The sequence below is a fragment of the Pseudonaja textilis genome, chromosome 2 (genome assembly GCF_049901715.1).
Source record: "Pseudonaja textilis isolate UNSWEBS1 chromosome 2, rPseTex1.2, whole genome shotgun sequence".
NCBI lineage: Eukaryota > Metazoa > Chordata > Lepidosauria > Squamata > Elapidae > Pseudonaja > Pseudonaja textilis.
The window spans coordinates 7536216-7553068 of record NC_141991.1 but is presented as its reverse complement, the minus strand read 5'-3'; the positions used below and the strand labels follow the sequence as shown (position 1 = coordinate 7553068).

The following is a 16853-nucleotide window of genomic DNA, read 5'->3' as shown; positions in this document are numbered from 1 at the left end:
TCCTGTGTGGATTCTTTTATGTAGCGTAAGATTCGTGCAGTCTTTGAAACTCTTTCCACACTCGATACATTTAAATGGTTTCTCCCCTGTGTGGGTCCTATTGTGGGAGATAAGCTGCCCACTCACACGAAAACATTTTCCACACTCCAGGCATTTATAGGGTTTCTCCCCTGAGTGAAGCATTCTATGGTTCCTGAGTGAACTAGTTTGACTAAAGCTTTTTCCACACTCATGACAGGTATATGGTTTCTCCCCAGTGTGGATCCTCTTGTGGATACCAAGGTAACTACTTTTCCTGAAACTCATGTCACACTCCGTGCACTTGAAGGGTTTCTCCCCTGTGTGAATCCTTTTATGGATCATCAGTTCTTGAGAATCACTGAAGCGTTTTCCACACTCCTGGCACTGATATGGTTTCTCCCCAGTGTGGGTCCTGCTATGTATGATATACCTATCTTTTGTATTGAAGCTCTTTCCACACGTGCGGCATTCGTATGGTTTCTCTCCAGTGTGGAGCCTTTTGTGGCGAGAGAGATATCCCGAATTCGTGAAGGATTTGTCACATTCAGTACACTTATAAGGCTTTTCACCTGTGTGGGTCCTTTTATGGACAGTAAGACTATATGGCTTAGTGAAGCATTTCCCACACTCGGTGCATTGATACGGTTTCTCTCCAGTGTGGATTCTTCTATGGGAAGTTAGATAGCTGGAGTTACGGAAGCTCTTTCCACACTCCAGACATTTGTATGGTTTCTCCCCTGTGTGGGTCAGTTTGTGGGCATAAAGGCCACCAGAACTGACAAAGCACTTTCCACACTGCAGGCATTGAAAGGGCTTCTCTCCGGTGTGGATCCTCTTATGTAAATTGAAATGGCGTTTTTGGGTGAAGCTCTTTCCACACACCATGCAATGATACGGCTTTTCTCCTGTATGGGTCCTATTATGGCAAGTGAGGTCACTTACAGAGCGGAAGCTCTTCCCACATTCCAGGCATTTACATGACTTCTTCCGAGTGGGGCTTTTTTTCTGGGAATTCGTTTCCTTGATGCGAGTAATCCCCGTTCTGCCTTTCCTGAGTTGGAACAACTTCTCTCTGTGGAGGCTTTGATGGGAAATAAGGGAGGCGCTGCTTCCAAAGGTCTTTCCACAGGGGATGCATTGATGCTGCTTCTTGTCTTCATGGACCCTCTGATGTGAATTAAGATGATTTTTCTGCTTGAAGGTCCTTCCACAATCCAGACATTTGTGTGGCTCCTCTGCTTTGTGAATCTTTTTATGTGAAGCAAGAGAGAGGCTTGTACCGAAGCTTTCTGCACACTCCGTACATTTGTATGGTTTCCCTCCTTCTTTTATTCTTTCATGTAAAGGAGGAGGAAGGCTCCTTCTGGGGTGTTGCCTGCTTTCATCTTGTTTCTCTCCAGCAGGGCTTTCGTCACAGTCACATAATCCAGATTCATCCCAGAGTGTTTTCTCATAGGTTGAACACACTTCCTTTTCAAGGCAACCATCTGTGTCCAATAAGAGACTGGTATTCGCACATGGTAAACCAGAACAATTCTCTAGCTCCCACGTTAACTGGTTTTCCTCAGAACTTTGCTTTCCATACATCTTTTCTGCAACTTCCTTTTTCTCTTTTGGCAAAAGTGCTGCTGCCACCGGCCAAGAGTCCTCCATCTCCCATCCGTCACCTGCTTGCAACAGAAAACAAGAAATGAAAAGTTAACACAAACTTTAGTGCGAAAGGGATCAAACACCATTGCTGAGATTTGAACAGTATCAAACTTCCTACAAACTCCCATTGGTTCAAAGCATGGTGCTATGCTTGTCCTCCATGATACAGAATGAAAACCTGAAAATTTTGGATAAGATTATTTAAACTTTGGGGTAGGTGTGGGCCAACCATCACCTCTTCCGCTTCAGATTTAGTTCTAAGGGACACTTAAAATGGTCCTATATTCGCTCATTCATTGGTTCATTTGTTCGTTCATTTGTTTGTTCATTCTTTCATTCATTCGTTCATTCCATTTATTGGCCTCCCAGCTTGCCTCATCTCCTTGAAGAGGTTTTCCCTTGAAAAAAACTGATTCTCACTCTGTTCATTCATCTTTATCCCAAGGATGCTATTTCTAAAGGCAACTGGACTTTTTTTTTTCCTTCGGCTTTCACCGGGGTGAAGGGAGTGGGGCTATTTTATTATTTTCATTTATTCGTTTTATTTTTTTAATATGTTTTATATCCCTGTAAGCTGCTTGGAGTCGCCATGTGCAAATAGGCAGCAATATAAATTTTCTAATAAATAAGTCTTTGTTCTTTTTTCCCTTCGTGCACAGCATGCGCAGGATTGCACCGGATTCTTAACAAACAGGAGAGAGTGAATTGTGAAGGCCAATATTCTCCATAGTGTCCATTTCTGAAGAAAAGCCAGGGTTCATACAAAAGCATGAAAACCTCTGATAAATCAGCTTGCAAATTTGAAAATCCCCAGTTTAGAAAATATGGCACCAAAAACCAAATAATAATTCTGGAGGACTTCACATGCATTAATTTAAAAAAAAATATTTTGCATTACAATATTGTAACAGAATCCCTCACCTAAGGAGGCCACGTTCCTCTTGTTTTCCAGCATGACCTCTTGGTATAAGGCCTTTTGCTCAGAGTCCAGCAGGGCCCACTCCTCCATGGAGAAAAACACAGCTACATCCTCAAATGATACCAAATCCTGACAGAGGGAGGGGGGAAAAAAACCCACAGCGTATTCCATAAATATTCCTAACAACGATCACTTCAATGAATTACAGGCTAGTCTTCTTCTTAAAGAAAAGCCACAGCTTCCAAGTAGGGCAAAGGAGCATGTAGGATATTGAATTTAGTATCTGGAAGAGTAAAGTCTACAATAGGCCAGAACACAGTTGTAACTGATGATACAAGATGCAATCTACGCTATGATTGGTTGCTGTCAGTGGAAAGGGGGCGTTTCCCTTTTTTCCCTCCTTTTTTCCCTCTCTGTGTTCTGCATGATGCTTTAGATTTACCTCAGGATGTTCCTCTGTTTTCCTGATTATCTTATGTTCTTCCTTTTGTGGATGGTGACAAAGACTGCTGTAAATTTACATGTTAAATATATTTATATAAAGGACTACAAGTTCAGATTACATGTCTCTGACTTCATCTTGACAGCTGCTTGCAATTCCTTGACAGACATCTCTTCTGGAGAACTTTTACAGACACAAAGTGCCTCTGGCTAGAGATACATCTAGTTAATGTTTTACTGGTTTGGCTGATTCCACAGGAGCAGCAACCCCAAATTACTTTGCTTTCCGCTGATGGGCTAGACTTTGGGTAAATTGGCCAAACCCAACACCAATTTTACCCACTGTGGTGACCCGTTGAATCATGCTGAATCAAGGGAAGTGGAGTTCAACATTTAATTTATGTGCAAAAGTCAAGCCTGAACTTTTCTTTTCACCTTGGGCTTAGTAGTAGTGCTACTTTATAAAATCTTAATAAGGCCACACCTGGAATACTGCATTCACTTTTGGTCACCACATTACAAAAAAGATGTTCAGATTTTGGAAGAAGTACAGAGAATAGCAACTAAGATAATTAAAGGTCTGGAGACTAAAACATTTGTAAAACAGTTGCAGTTACTGGATTTGGCCAGTCTAGAGAAATGAAGGACCAGGGGAGACACAATAACAGTGTTTCAATATCTGAGAGGTTTCCGCAAAAAAGAGGAGGCTCAACTTATTTTCCAAAACACCAGAAGGCAGGAGAAGAAAACAATGGATGGACACTGATGGTGGATAAAGGCAACCTGGAATTAAGGAGAAACTTCATGACAGTGAGAACAATTAACTAATGGAACGGTTTGCCTTCAGAAGTTTTGGGCTGGAGGTTTTTAAGGAGAGACTGGACACCCACTTGTCTGAAAGGCTATAGAGTCTCCTGCTTGAAATGGAGATGGACTAGAAGATCTCCAAGATCCCTTCCAATTGTGTTATTCTGTTATTGGGAGATTGGCACATCTGGGGAGGGGAGGGGAGAATCTGCCTACTGTCAACTCATAAAACACCACTATGCTTATTTTACAGTTGAGAAACAATGGCCCACAAGCAAAGGGCGATACCTTTTTAAATGCACACAAGGCTTTATAAACACAGTTAAATTAAACCATGAAAAGATCTGGGGCGGGCGGGAGAAGAGCAAAGGAATAATTGGTTATCCAACATCCAGCCATATTTTTGAAAGTACCGTGCAGAAGGGCAATTCTACATAACTTGATGCTTACTAGGGAATCGGTTTATTTGAGTCCTTTGCAGCCACAGCAAAAACACACAGAAGCTGTATCACTGGGTGGGAGGAAAACTGAAAGGTGTGGAAAGATCAGGGATTGGATTCAGAGGCAGATTGTCTCAGTCATGAATTTGCACATTAAAGCACCACCAAGCTTGACACCTCCAGTGTTGGAGCATTCACAACTTCTGGAGGCAAATTGTTCCACAGGTTAATTGTTCTGTTAGGAAATTTCTCCTTAGTTCTAAGTTGCTTTTCTCCTTGATTAGTTTCCATCCATTGCATTTTATCCTACCTTCAGGTGCTCTTGGAGAGTAGGTTGACCCCCTCTTCCTTGTGGCAGCCCCTCAAATGCTGGAATGTTGTTATCATGTCATCCCTAGTCCTTCTTTTCATTAAACTAGCACAAGGATCTTCAAACTTGGCAACTTGAAGACTTGTGGACTTCAACTCCCAGAATTCCTGAGCTAACATGACCAGAGGAGGAATTCTGGGAGCTGAAGTCCACAAGTCTTAAAGCTGTCAAGTTTAAAGACCCCAGAATTAGCATGAGGGGAAGCTAATCATAACTTAGGCCTTTGCTTCTTGATAGATGCCTATTGAACCTAATATTTCTTTGGCAAGGTTTATTGCCCTCAATATTAATCTGTGTAATCTGTTTTAAATCATTGTGTTCAATGATAATGTGTCTATAAAAAAGTAGCATACTGTTTATAAGTATATAATTCATTTTTATTAAAAAAGCATACTTATTTAACCTGCAAATATGCTGAAACAGTATGTCTGAATACTGTTGGTAGCTGAGTTTGCAGGATGAGGTGAGGCAAGATCGAGAGAAAAGAGGAACTATCAACTTGTAATGCATGTAAAAAATAACAATGTTGTGACACTGTGGTTAGAGGAAGAGAAAACTGCCTCATTTGCTGTGACAATGTGGCAGAATTTTGAGAGTCTTGTTTCTTGTGGTATAAAAAGGCTTGTGAGTTGGGCCCAACAACTGATTTTTGTCTAAGTACTTGCTGTTTGTTATAATTTGAAATTTAATAAACCACTTAGGATCCTTAATAAATTATTATCCTTAATAAAGGACCCAAAGGGAGATACTTTATGCTGTGCTTGTCTGTTCAATTTCTTACAAGTGCCACTATGCTCATAATGAGGTTTTTCTCCTGATACTGGAAATACCCACTTCCTGCCAATACCCAGTTCTTCAAATACCCAGTTCTTCAAATGTTTTAGCCTCCAGTCCCCTAATCATCTTTGTTGCTCTTCTCTGCACTCTTGGTCACCAGAATCCTGACTGGCATAATGTTCACCCTCCCCATCAGATCCTCCCAGGAGAAACAAAAACCATTTTCACAGGTGGGATTTGCCCGTTGGAATAGGCTGCAGCAATGTTTCTCAACTTTAGCAGTTTTAAAATCCCAGAATTTCCCAGAGAGCTCTGCTGGCTGGAGAATTCTGGGAGTTGCAGTCCACATATCTTCAAAGTCACCAAGGTTGAGACACGCTGGCCTACAGGAAAAGGATGACATACCTGTCTAAATGAACACAAGACTTTTTAAATGCACACAAAGCTTTAAAAACAGAGTTAAATTAAACAGTGAAAGGCAATTCAGGAATGGAAGAAACTCGGGCAAAGACAATCCTGAGGAGTCTGCGCTACTATTACTGTGAATCTTCTCATCACTTCTTATCACCCATCCCCTCCCTGTATGACTGTAACTTTGTCGCTTGCCTCCTTACGATTTATACTGTTTCCTAGTATGATTTGATTGCTTATTGTACCCTTTGACTATCACTAAGTGTTGTATCTTATGATTCTGGACGAATGTGTCTTTTCTTTTATGTATACTGAGAGTATCTGCACCAAGACAAATCCCTTGTGTGTCCAATCACACTTGGCCAATAAAGAATTCTATTCTATTCTATTCTATTCTATTCTATTCTATTCTATTCTATTCTATTCCATTCCATTCCATTCCATTCCACTCTATTCAATTAAAGGGCATCGGAAGGAGCCTTTGCCCGATGGTCTCTCCAGAAACAGCAGCTCCTGGGAGGGATCGCCCCCTTTCCCTCCGGTCGCTTTAGCAGCCATTCAACCCGGAGCCTTCCGGACCTGAAACAGCCCCAGAGAGGGAAGAGAAAGTGCCGGGAAACGATCGGGAAGGGCCGGCAGAATCATCTCCCCCAGGAGGAAGTAGGGACGGCAGGCGAAGGCTCACCTGTCCAGGCATTTCCCCAGGTGGGAAAAGGGGAGGAAGGTTCTTACGTGGCGCTCAAAAGGAAACAGGCGGCTCTTTTCCTCTCCCGGACTCCGCTCCTCAAGAGATGCGCGCAGGAACAGATCCACGATCCGCTTTCCTCGCAGCCCCGCCCCCACCCGTGGATCCCCCTTCTCGGGAGAGCCCCGGCCAGGACTTCGCAGAGCCCAAGCAGGAAACGTTTACAGTTCTTTCCTCTCTCGGTCCAGCTCCTCCCATTGTTGAAAGGGCCGAAGGCGCCGCCCACTCGGGACTTCCCCTGTCTGCCCCCTGCCTCTCCACCTGTCTGGGGAATCGGTCCCCAGTGGGAGGGTCAGCTGGGCAGGGAGTCCAGGGCTGCTTCTCCTGAGGCAGTCAGAGAAACGGGGGTGGGGGGAGGGAACGACGCCCAGGGACGGGAGGAGGGAAGGGAAGGGAAGGGGATGTGAAGCAGCAAAGTTAGGAGGGAATTACAGAATAACAGAGCTGGGAGGGGCCTGGGAGGTCTTCTAGTCCAACCCCCTGCTCAGGCTGGAAACCCTGTAGTACCATCACAGGCAAAGGGGTGTCCAATCTCCTCCTTCAAAAATACTCCTGTTGTCAGGAAAAAGAGTCTGTCTGCATGCACTTATTCTGACAGGGGAGTCCTCAACTTACAACGTATTTCCATAGAATGATAAACAATCAGGCTTCTCCCTTTACAGCAAATACTCCATTGCTCCTTTGCAAGCAGTCCTGGACTCAGAACCGTCTGTTTAGTTCGAAGTTCCAAAGGGCGTTGAAAAAAGTGATTTAGGATGGTTTTTCCCACTCAAGGCGGCCAGTGGAAGCATCCCCGTGGTCATGTGGTCAAAATTCAGCTGCTTGACAACCGACTTGCATTTATGATGGTTGCAGTGTCCCCGGGTCATGGGATCGTCTTTTTGCGACCTTCGGAGAAGGAATGGGGGAGCCAGATTTGCTGAAAAACTGTGTTACTAACTTAACAACTGTGATGATTCATGCAACAACCCTGCCAAGAAATATCCTCAAATGGCACAAAAATTCACTTACTAAATGTCCCACTTAGCAACAGAAATTTTGGAGAGAACGGCGATTGTAAGTGGAGGACAACCCATGTCTGAAGGGTCCATGGGGTCTGCCTGAGAGCAAGGCAACTTTGAGATGTATTAGACAATCACAATTCAGTCCAAAGTTTCTTACCCCAAAAGAAGAGAATAAAGATAAACGCAGAACCATTTATTTCTCCGTAAGAATCCCACTAACACTTCCATTTTGAAGTGGAAGAAAACCTCCGAGCTAGGAAATATTTAATGATTTAAAATGCCTGAGGTAAAAAATGTTTAAAAGATCTGAGCGGGGAAATATTTAATCCCTCCATTTAAAAGTATTTGAAGTTGAACTATTTCTATGCAGGACAGACATACATGTCCTTGACTCACATTTAATTTAGTGACCATTCAAAGTTATAACAGCACTGAAAAAAGTGAGTTACGCCTGTTTTTTGCACTTACGACTGACTATTCAAGCATCCCCATGGTCATGTGATCAAAATCCGGACCCTTGGGAACTGATTCGCATTTATGATCGTTGTGGTGTCCCAGGGTCATGAAATCCCCTAGCTTCCTAAAAGACAGGAGGCAGCAGGTGAAGCTAGGCAGAATCACATCTGATACCTGGACAATCAGCACAGCCTACCCACCGCCTCAAGGCTGGGTGCTTTCTCCACTTCTCTTCTCCCTATATACCAATGACTCCATCTCGAATGATCCCTCTGTTAAAATACTGAAGTTTGCAGATGACACATCGGTGATTGGTCTCATTCGAGAGAACGATGAATCCGCATGCAGGCAGGAGGTTGTACAACTTGCCTCGTGGTGCGACCGGAACAATCTGGAACTCAACACACTCAAACCCGTAGAAACGGTGGTCAACTTTAGGAGAAACCCTCCCATACTACCACCTCTTACAATACTAGACAACACCCTATCAACAGTAGAGACCTTCAAATTTCTAGGTTCTACGATGACACATGACCTAAAATGGACACCTAACATCAAAAACGTCATCAAAAAAAGCACAACAAAGAATGCTCTTTCTGCGCCAACTCAGGAAACTCAAACTCATTCTACCCTCCCTGCATTGATGCAACCTCTCCTCTCTGTGGAGGCTTTGATAGGAAGTAAGGGAGGCGCTGCTTCCGAAGGTCTTTCCACAGGGGATGCATTGATGCTGCTTCCTCTCTTTGTGGACCCTCTTGTGTGAATTAAGATGGTTTTTCTGCCTGAAGGTCCTTCCAGAATCCAGACATTTCCGTGGATCCTCTGCTTTGTGTATCTTTTTATGCAATGCAAGAGAGCGGCTTGTACCGAAGCCTTCTGAACACTCTGTACATTTGTACGGTTTCCCTCCTTCTTTTATTCTTTCATGTAAAGGAGGAGGAAGGCTTCTTCTTGAGTGTTGCCTGCTTTCATCTTGTTTCTCTCCAGCAGGGCTTTCACCACAGTCACATAATCCAGATTCATCTTGGAGTATTTTCCCACACCTTGAACACACTTGTTTTTCATGGCAATCATCGGTGTCTAGTAAGACATTGGTATCTGGACAAGGTAAACTAGTGCAATTCTCCAGCTCCCCCGTTAACTGGTTTTGCTCCAAACATTGCTTTCCATACATTTTTTTCTTCCTTTTTGTCTTTTGGCAAAGGTGCTGCTGCCTCTTGGCCAGAATCCTCCATCTCCCATCTGTCACCTATTTGCAACAGAAAAAAAGAAAAATTAACACAAAACTTAGAAACTTAGGTGCAAAAGACATCAAACACCATTGCTATTTTCAAACAGTATCAATATTCCTCCAAATTCCCATTTGTTCAAAACATGATGCTATGCTTAGTATTATTACTATTTTTAAATAAACTTTATTAAGTTTTCAAATTTAGAAAAACATAAAACTTTATACATTGTTATCAATATCAAGTCATCTCTTGTATCTCCTTACATTTTTCAATATATGTATTTACTTATTCCTTTACCATTACATCTTACTCTTGCTATAAATCAATATCTTTTATCTTTACATATCAATCTTCTCTATGGTATATTTACATATTTCCTCATTCTTTTCCTAATTGCTATTTTATTTTCTTTTTATTTCTAAACCACTCATACCAGGCATACCAGGACCTATGGTAAAGTGAATCTTTTCTGTCTTTTATTTTCATCGTTAGCCTGTCCATCTCTATACTATATATATATATATATATATATATATATATATATATATATATATATATATATATATATATATATATATATATATATATATATATATATATATATATATATTCTGAGGTTCTCATGGTATTTGTATGTGGATCTTTGGTTGTTCGGGTTTTCTCCCGCGTAAGATTCGAACTATCTAGGCAACGTTTCGATGAAGTCTCATTCATCATCTTCAGGCTTCTGTCTTCGGCTCTTGCTTCTCAGAGTGATGTGAGATTGCAGCTGCTTCTTCCTTTTAACTGCTAGTGGGGGTGGGACTTGATTGGGTGGGGGCTTGGCTGTGTTCTGATTGGGTGGGGTGTGTTCTCATTGGTAGGGGGTTTGGCTGTGTTCTGATTGGTTGGGGGGTTGGCCGTGTTCTGATTGGTTGGAGGCGTGTTCTGTTCAGGTGGGGGCTTGGTTGTGCTCAGGTTAGTCTTAGTTGCTGGGGGATTTGATACACACACACACACACACACACACACACACACACACACATATATATATTTTATAACCATGCCTTCTCGTGGAACCTTTTTTACTTTCCAGAGTTGTGTGTACGAAATCCTTGCAGATGTTTTTAACAGATTAACAGATAATCAGAGTTGGAAGGTACCTTGGAGGTCATCTAGTCCAACCCCCCACCCAAGTGGGAGACCCTACACCATGGCAGTACAATTTCTTCTTGAAAGTCTCAACTGATGGCGCTCCCACAACTTCCAAGGGCAAGCTGTTCCATTGGTTGATTGTTCTCACTGTCAGAAAGTTTCTCCCTGTTTCCAGGTTAAATCTCTCTTTGTTCAGTTTCCATCCATTATTCCTTGTCTGGCCTACAGGAGATTTAGAAAATAGCTTGACCCCTTCCTCCCTGTGGCAGCCCCTCAAATATTAGAAGATCGCTATCATGTCTCATTTGGTCCTTCTCTTTACTAGACTAGCCAAGCCCAGTTCCTGCAACCGTTCGTTTTATGTTTTAGCCTCCAGTCCCCTAATCATCCTGGTTGCTCTTCTCTGCACTTTTTCTACAGTCTCAACATCTTTTTTTATAATGCGGTGAACAAAACTGGATGCAGTACTCTAGGTGTGGTCTTACTAAGGCTTTATAGAGTGGTATTAGTACCTCCCTTGATCTTGATTGTATCCCTCTGTTAATACAATTTAGGGTTGCATTGGCTGTTTTGGCTGCTGCTGCACACGGCTGGCTCTTATTTAGCTGGTTGTCCACTAAGACTCCAAGATCCCCCTCCCAGTTCCTGCTATTGAGCTGGTTTCACCCAGTCTTATGTTCTTTGACCACCATCGTCTCTTTGACCACCTCCTCTTCCATTTTAAAATCTAGCAGAAAATTATATATTCTTGAGATCATTTTCTTTTCCATTTCTTCTGGAATTTTATCTAATTGATGCTTTTCCATGCAGAAACCAAATTGTTCTTTGTCCTTTTTGTATCTCGCCTGAATTTGCAGGTATGGCCACCAATCTATCTTTATATTTTGTTGCTGTAATTCTTGTCTCATTTTTAATCTTCCTTGTGTGTCTAATAAGTCTTCGTAATTCCTCTTTTTCCCCAGATCCATTGCATTTGGGTAGATTTGTGCTTCCATAGTTGAAAATCAGTTTGGTATTTTAGTATAATGATTCTTTTTAATCTTGTTCCACGTTGGAATTAATGAACTTTTCTTCCTTTTTTTGTATTTTGGCAAAGTTGCTGCCGCCTCTTGGGCAGAATCCTCCATCTCCCATCCATCACCTGCTTGCAACAGAAAAAAGAAAAGTTAACAGAAACTTAGGTGAAAAAAAAAGGCATCAAGCATCATTGCTGTTTTCAAACAGTATCAATATTCTTCCAAACTCCCATTTGTTCAAAACATGATGCTATGCTTGGTATTAAGTTGACATAAAATTTGACCCTTGTGTCTGTTTATTCCCTTGATGGTACAAAATGAAAATGTGAAAATTTTGGCTAAGATCATTTAAATTTTATGGGGTGACAACCATCAGTTCTACTGCTTCAGATTTAGCTCAAAGGAAGCAGAAAGGACACTTAAAAGAGGCCATCATTCATTCATTTGTTCATTTATTCATTAAATTTTTTGGCCTCCAGCTTGCCATAGGGAAACCCTTGATGCCTTATTATATTAAAAAGATAAAAACTATATAAACAATAAAATTGTGTAAAAATACAAATACTCAGTCCTAAGTAAAAGACAATAGACTTGATGATGGAGAACCTCTTGGTTTAACTTTAATCTGAGAAGGTAGAAATGTTGAGATCCTTGGACCTGGGAAATAAGCTTCAGCCTCATCTCCATGAAGACGTTTTTTCTTGAAAAAAGCTGGTTCTCACTCTGGGGTGTTAATTCCTCTTTTCTCCCAAAGGGGCTTTTTCTAAAGGCAGCTGGACTTTCTTTTTTCCTTGAACATGTTTCCCTTCTCATCCAAGAAGCTTCTTCGGTTCTGATTGAATGGTGGAAGATGGAAGGATTGATGTTCCTTGCAGGCATTTGGTTGTAAGCACTCTTTCCAACCGGATGACTGCAAGGAGTATAAATCCTTGTGATAAATTTTATCGGGCTCTTAAATGTCATCATTATAGACCAAAAACAACAAAATGAAAGCAACTTCTAAAAAGCTCTCTACAAAGTGAGACAGGCAGGATCGGAAACAGGCTAGGATGGGAAACTTCATGGAGACAGTGTGGAGATGTAAGGCCATTTTATCAGACTAAGTAGGAGTAGAAATATAGAGAAGGACACTCTTATCTACTGCATACATCAAACAAATTAAGTCTTTTATCGGAGCTGCTCTTTCCCTTTCAGACTGGGGGAAAAACCTGTCAGGGAATTACTGAGTAAGTATCCAAATGAAGTCAGAGATGCTGACACAAAAATTTATATAAATTAATGTTATGTATCTATGTATGTGTTATGTCTCACCTGTGCCAACAAGGTGAGAAGTCCAAGTTTCCAAAGGAATATAAACAAGCAGATAAGTCCAGTAATGACGGGGTTAAATTCCTTGAGCCAGGAAAGCTCTTGGCGGTCTCACACAAGCTGTCTGCCAAGTCCGATAATAAAAGAAAGAACATAAATCACAAGCTATCGCCACACACAGAATCTTTCGAAGCTTCTCTCACAAATTAACATGTTGTCCCGAACAAGAACCCAGAGCTAACACACCCACTTTTATTCCCTGTGGGACGTGTCAGTCTCTCAAGGCAGGAAACACTTTACACTCATATTGACCAATCACAGCATAGTTTGCCTCATGCAGGAGACGGCTCTCTCCAACCAATCAGCTGTAACTGTGTGTTCTGACTCCTTGTACAACTCCTCTTTTCCAGCTACTAAATAACTATTAAATACTGTAACTTAACAGAATCCCTTACCTAAGGAGGCCACGTTACTCTTGTTTTCCAGCATGATCTCTAGGTATCAGGCTTTTTGCTTAGAATCCAGCAGGACTGACTCCTTCCTCCATGGGGAAAAACACAGCTACATCCTCAAATGATACCAAATCCTGACACAGGGAGGGGAAAAATAAAACACAACGTATGCCATTAATATTGCTAACAATGAACACTTCAATAAATTACATGCGAGTCTTCTTCTTAATAAAAAAAACCTACACAGTTTCCAAGTAGGGCAAAGGAGTGTGTAGGATGAGAGGGAAACTGAAAGGTGTGGAAGGACCAGGGACTCGATTCAAAGGCAGATTATCTCAGCCATGAATGTGTGCATTAAAGCAGTGGCCCTTTTCCAGGGACTTTGCGATGTCCCTGGGATCAACAGAATGTACCTCTTACTATCACCGTCTCTACGGGACGGTTTAGGTCTGTTGGGACCGACCAGGTGCGAAGTTATCAGCTGTGATCTTGGAGCCCTGAGATTGCAGCTGTATCGCAGCAACGTAGCTCCGCCTTCTCCCTCCACCTTAGTTTTGTTCGAAGCTGCCCTCCCCCTCGATGAAACTAAGGCTCAAGGATTCCTTCAGGACCCAAACGCCGCTTTCCAACCGGAAAAGCTCACCGGAAGCACTTTCTCATCAAAACAAGATGGCGGTGCCCAGCAAACCGGCGGCCCGGTAGAAAATATTCCACGGACCGGTACCGGTCCGGGGCCCAGTGGTTGGGGACCCCTGCATTAAAGGACCACAGAGCTTGACTCTGGAGGCCTCAAGCAGATCCCCTCCCATATCCAGGGAGTTGTGCTGAGTTGTTAATCAGGAGTACTTGGTCTGGCCCGGCACCAACAAAAGAGGCAGAGTCCAATTCTCTCTCGCATATATATACAGGAAGTCCTTGAATTACAGCCGTTCATTTAGTGACCACAGCACTGAAAAAAAATGACCCCTGACAGCTTTTCACACGGCCATTAGTAGCCTCCCCACAGTGCCCTGATCAAATTTCAGACTCTGGGCAACTGGCTCCTATTTGTGATGGTTGACGTGTCCCAGGGTCATTGATCCCCTTTTGCAACCTTCCGACAAACGAAGTCAATAAAGAAACCAGATTCCCTTCACCACTGGTGTTACCAACTCAAGAACTGCAGCGTGGTGGTGCACTTAACGACCGAAGCAAGGAAGATTGTAAAAGGGGACAAAGCTCACCGAGCAAATCTCGTGCCAAGCAACAGACCTTTTGGGCTCGATTGTGATCATACGTCGAGGACTACAGATTCGGACAAAAGCTGGGAAAGACCTAGAAGGATTTCTTTAATACTTTTATATTTAGGTGACATCAGTGGGAAACGCAGCTCTTTGATTGACAGGAGATGCAGTAAGGAAGGCACCAAAGAATTCATGCTGAGCTAAGATTGGCGAGTTTCTCTATCGCCCTTCCCCAGATATGGGACATGGGTCCTTTATTTCGGCCCTTTCAAGAGAAGAATCGATTGATCACCAGAATCCTGACTAAGGTGCTCCCTCACTGGAGGCTCTTAAGAAGCGACTGGGCAGCTTCCTGCCTGAAAGGGTATAGACAAGTCCTCCTTAAGCAGGGGGTTGGACTAGAAGACCTCCAAGGACCCTCCAACTCTGTTATTCTACGCACAATGTTCATCCTCCCTTATCAGATAATCAAGGAAGATGGAAGCAAATTCCGGGAGGAAAGAAAGGCGGGCGAAGAGATGGAAGGGCGTCCGGAGGAGCCTTGAGCCGATGCTCTCTCCGGAAGGGGCTCATCTGGAGCGGCTCCCCGAAACAGCAGCGCCTGGGAGGGATCGCCCCCTTTTCATCCGGCCGCTTTAGTAGCCATTCAACCCCGAACCTTCTGGGCCTGAAAGAGCCCCAGAGGGGAAAAAGTGGCTGGAAACAATCGGGAGGGGCCGGCAGAATCATCACCCCCAGGAGAAAGTGGGGACTGCAGGCACAATCTTAGCAGCACCCCAGGAAGCTGCCTGGAAGGCTCACCTGTCCAGGCAATTCCCCAGGTGGGAAAAGAGAAGGAAGGAGGGAGGGAGGAGCGCCTTATGTGGCGCTCAAAAGGAAACAGGTGGCTCTGTTCTTCGTCTGGACTCCACTCAAGAGATATGCGCAGGAACAGATCCACGATCTGCTTTCTTTGCAGTAGCCATGTTCCCTTCCTTCCTTCCTGCCACCGCCCATGGATCCCCCTTCTCAGGAGGTCCCCAGCCAGGACTTCGCAGAGCCCAAGCAGAAAATGTTTACATTTCCTCCCCTCCCCGTCCAGCTCCTCCCATTCTCAAAAGGGCCGAAGGCGCCACCCACTCGGGACTTCCCCTGTCTGCCCCCAACTCCATCTGCCCGGGAGAAGCAGTCCCCATTGGGAGGGTCAGCTGGACAGGGGGTCCAGGGATGCTTCTCCCAAGGTGGTCAGAGAAATGGGGGGGCAGGAGAGGGAGGGGATGACGCCCAGGGACAGGAGGAGGGAAGGGAAGGGGATGTGGAGCAGCAAGTAAGGAGGGAATTACAGAATAACAGGGCTGGGTGGGACCTTGGAGGTCTTCTAGTCCAACCCCCTGCTAAGGCTGGAAACCTGTAGTACCATCACAGACAAAGGGTTGTCCAATCTCCTCCTTTGTTGTCAGGAAAAGGGAGTCTGTCTGCATGCACTTATTCTGACAGGGGAGTCCTCAACTTACAACGTATTTCTATAGAACTATGAACAACCAGGATTCTCCCTTAATACCAAATACTCCAGAGCAATTCTCCAGCTCACCAGTTAACTGGTTTTCCTCCAAACTTTGCTTTCCGTACATCTTTTCTGCAACTTCCTTTTTGTCTTTTGGCAAAGGTGTTCCTGCCTCTTTGGCCAGAAACCTCCGTCTCCCATCTGTCACCTGGTTGCAACAATAAAAAAAGTAAAGTTAGCACAACCTTTAGTGTGAAAGCAATCAAACACCATTGCTCTATTTGAAGGGTATCAAACTTCTTCCAAACTCCCATTTGTTCCAGAAATGATGCTATCCTTGCTATTAAGATGATATTTGAACATTTGACTTTTGGCTACTAAATTTAAACACCTTAACAGAATCCCTTACCTAAAGAAGCCAGGTTCCTCTTGTTTTCCAGCATGACCTCCTGGTACAGGGCTTTTTGCTCAGAGTCCAGCAGGGCCCACTCCTCCATGGAGAAAAACACAGCTACATCCTCAAATGATACCAAATCCTGACACAGGGAGGGGGGGAAAACAACGTATTCCATGAATATTCCTAACAATGAACACTCCAATCAATTACATGTGACTTTTCTTCTTAATGAAAAACTTCCACAGTTTCCAAGTAGGGCAAACAAGCATATAGGATATTGAATTTAATTGCTGGAGCAGTAAAGTCTACAATAGGCAATTACACAATTGTAATTGATTAGAGCAGGCTTGTCCAACCCGCGGCCCACGGGCCGCATGCGGCCCAGGTCTCCTCGTAATTCGGCCCAGTGCCCACCCCAACCATTCTGCCACAGCCAGCGAGGAGGAGGAGGAGAGGCAGGCGCGAGGCGGGGCGAGGCGAGCGCCAGGCCAAGCAGCAAGAGAAAAGGCGGGCGCCGTCAGAGCTCCACCTCCTGCTGTTGCCGCTGCCGGCACCTCCGCCACTTCT

General features: G+C 43.7%; 2 protein-coding genes and 1 long non-coding RNA gene across 6 annotated transcripts in view; all 3 read right to left on the bottom strand.

The window, feature by feature from the left end:
- Nucleotides 1-16853, bottom strand: part of LOC113454278 (uncharacterized) — an 80346-nt gene that overhangs the window by 37480 nt on the left and 26013 nt on the right. The window contains exon 1 of one of the 4 annotated variants that reach the window (XM_087927749.1): nucleotides 6569-6773. The exons of the other annotated variants lie outside the window; for them this stretch is intronic. The gene's annotated coding sequence lies outside the window, so the exon portion shown is untranslated. Of the gene's footprint in view, nucleotides 1-6568; nucleotides 6774-16853 lie in introns of those variants that run through there. 4 annotated transcript variants of the gene reach the window in all.
- The window catches only part of LOC148126645 (uncharacterized), a 44982-nt gene that overhangs the window by 2684 nt on the left and 25445 nt on the right, over nucleotides 1-16853 (bottom strand). The window contains 1 exon segment of the mRNA XM_087928091.1: nucleotides 2-1688. Coding sequence (XP_087784217.1) covers nucleotides 2-1688 — 1687 coding nt within the window.
- On the bottom strand, nucleotides 10075-16074 carry LOC148126646 (uncharacterized). The gene is made up of 3 exons (XR_015742506.1): nucleotides 15947-16074; nucleotides 13187-13317; nucleotides 10075-11548 (listed from the first exon to the last, which is right to left on the bottom strand). It is a non-coding gene; the product is annotated as an uncharacterized LOC148126646 (long non-coding RNA).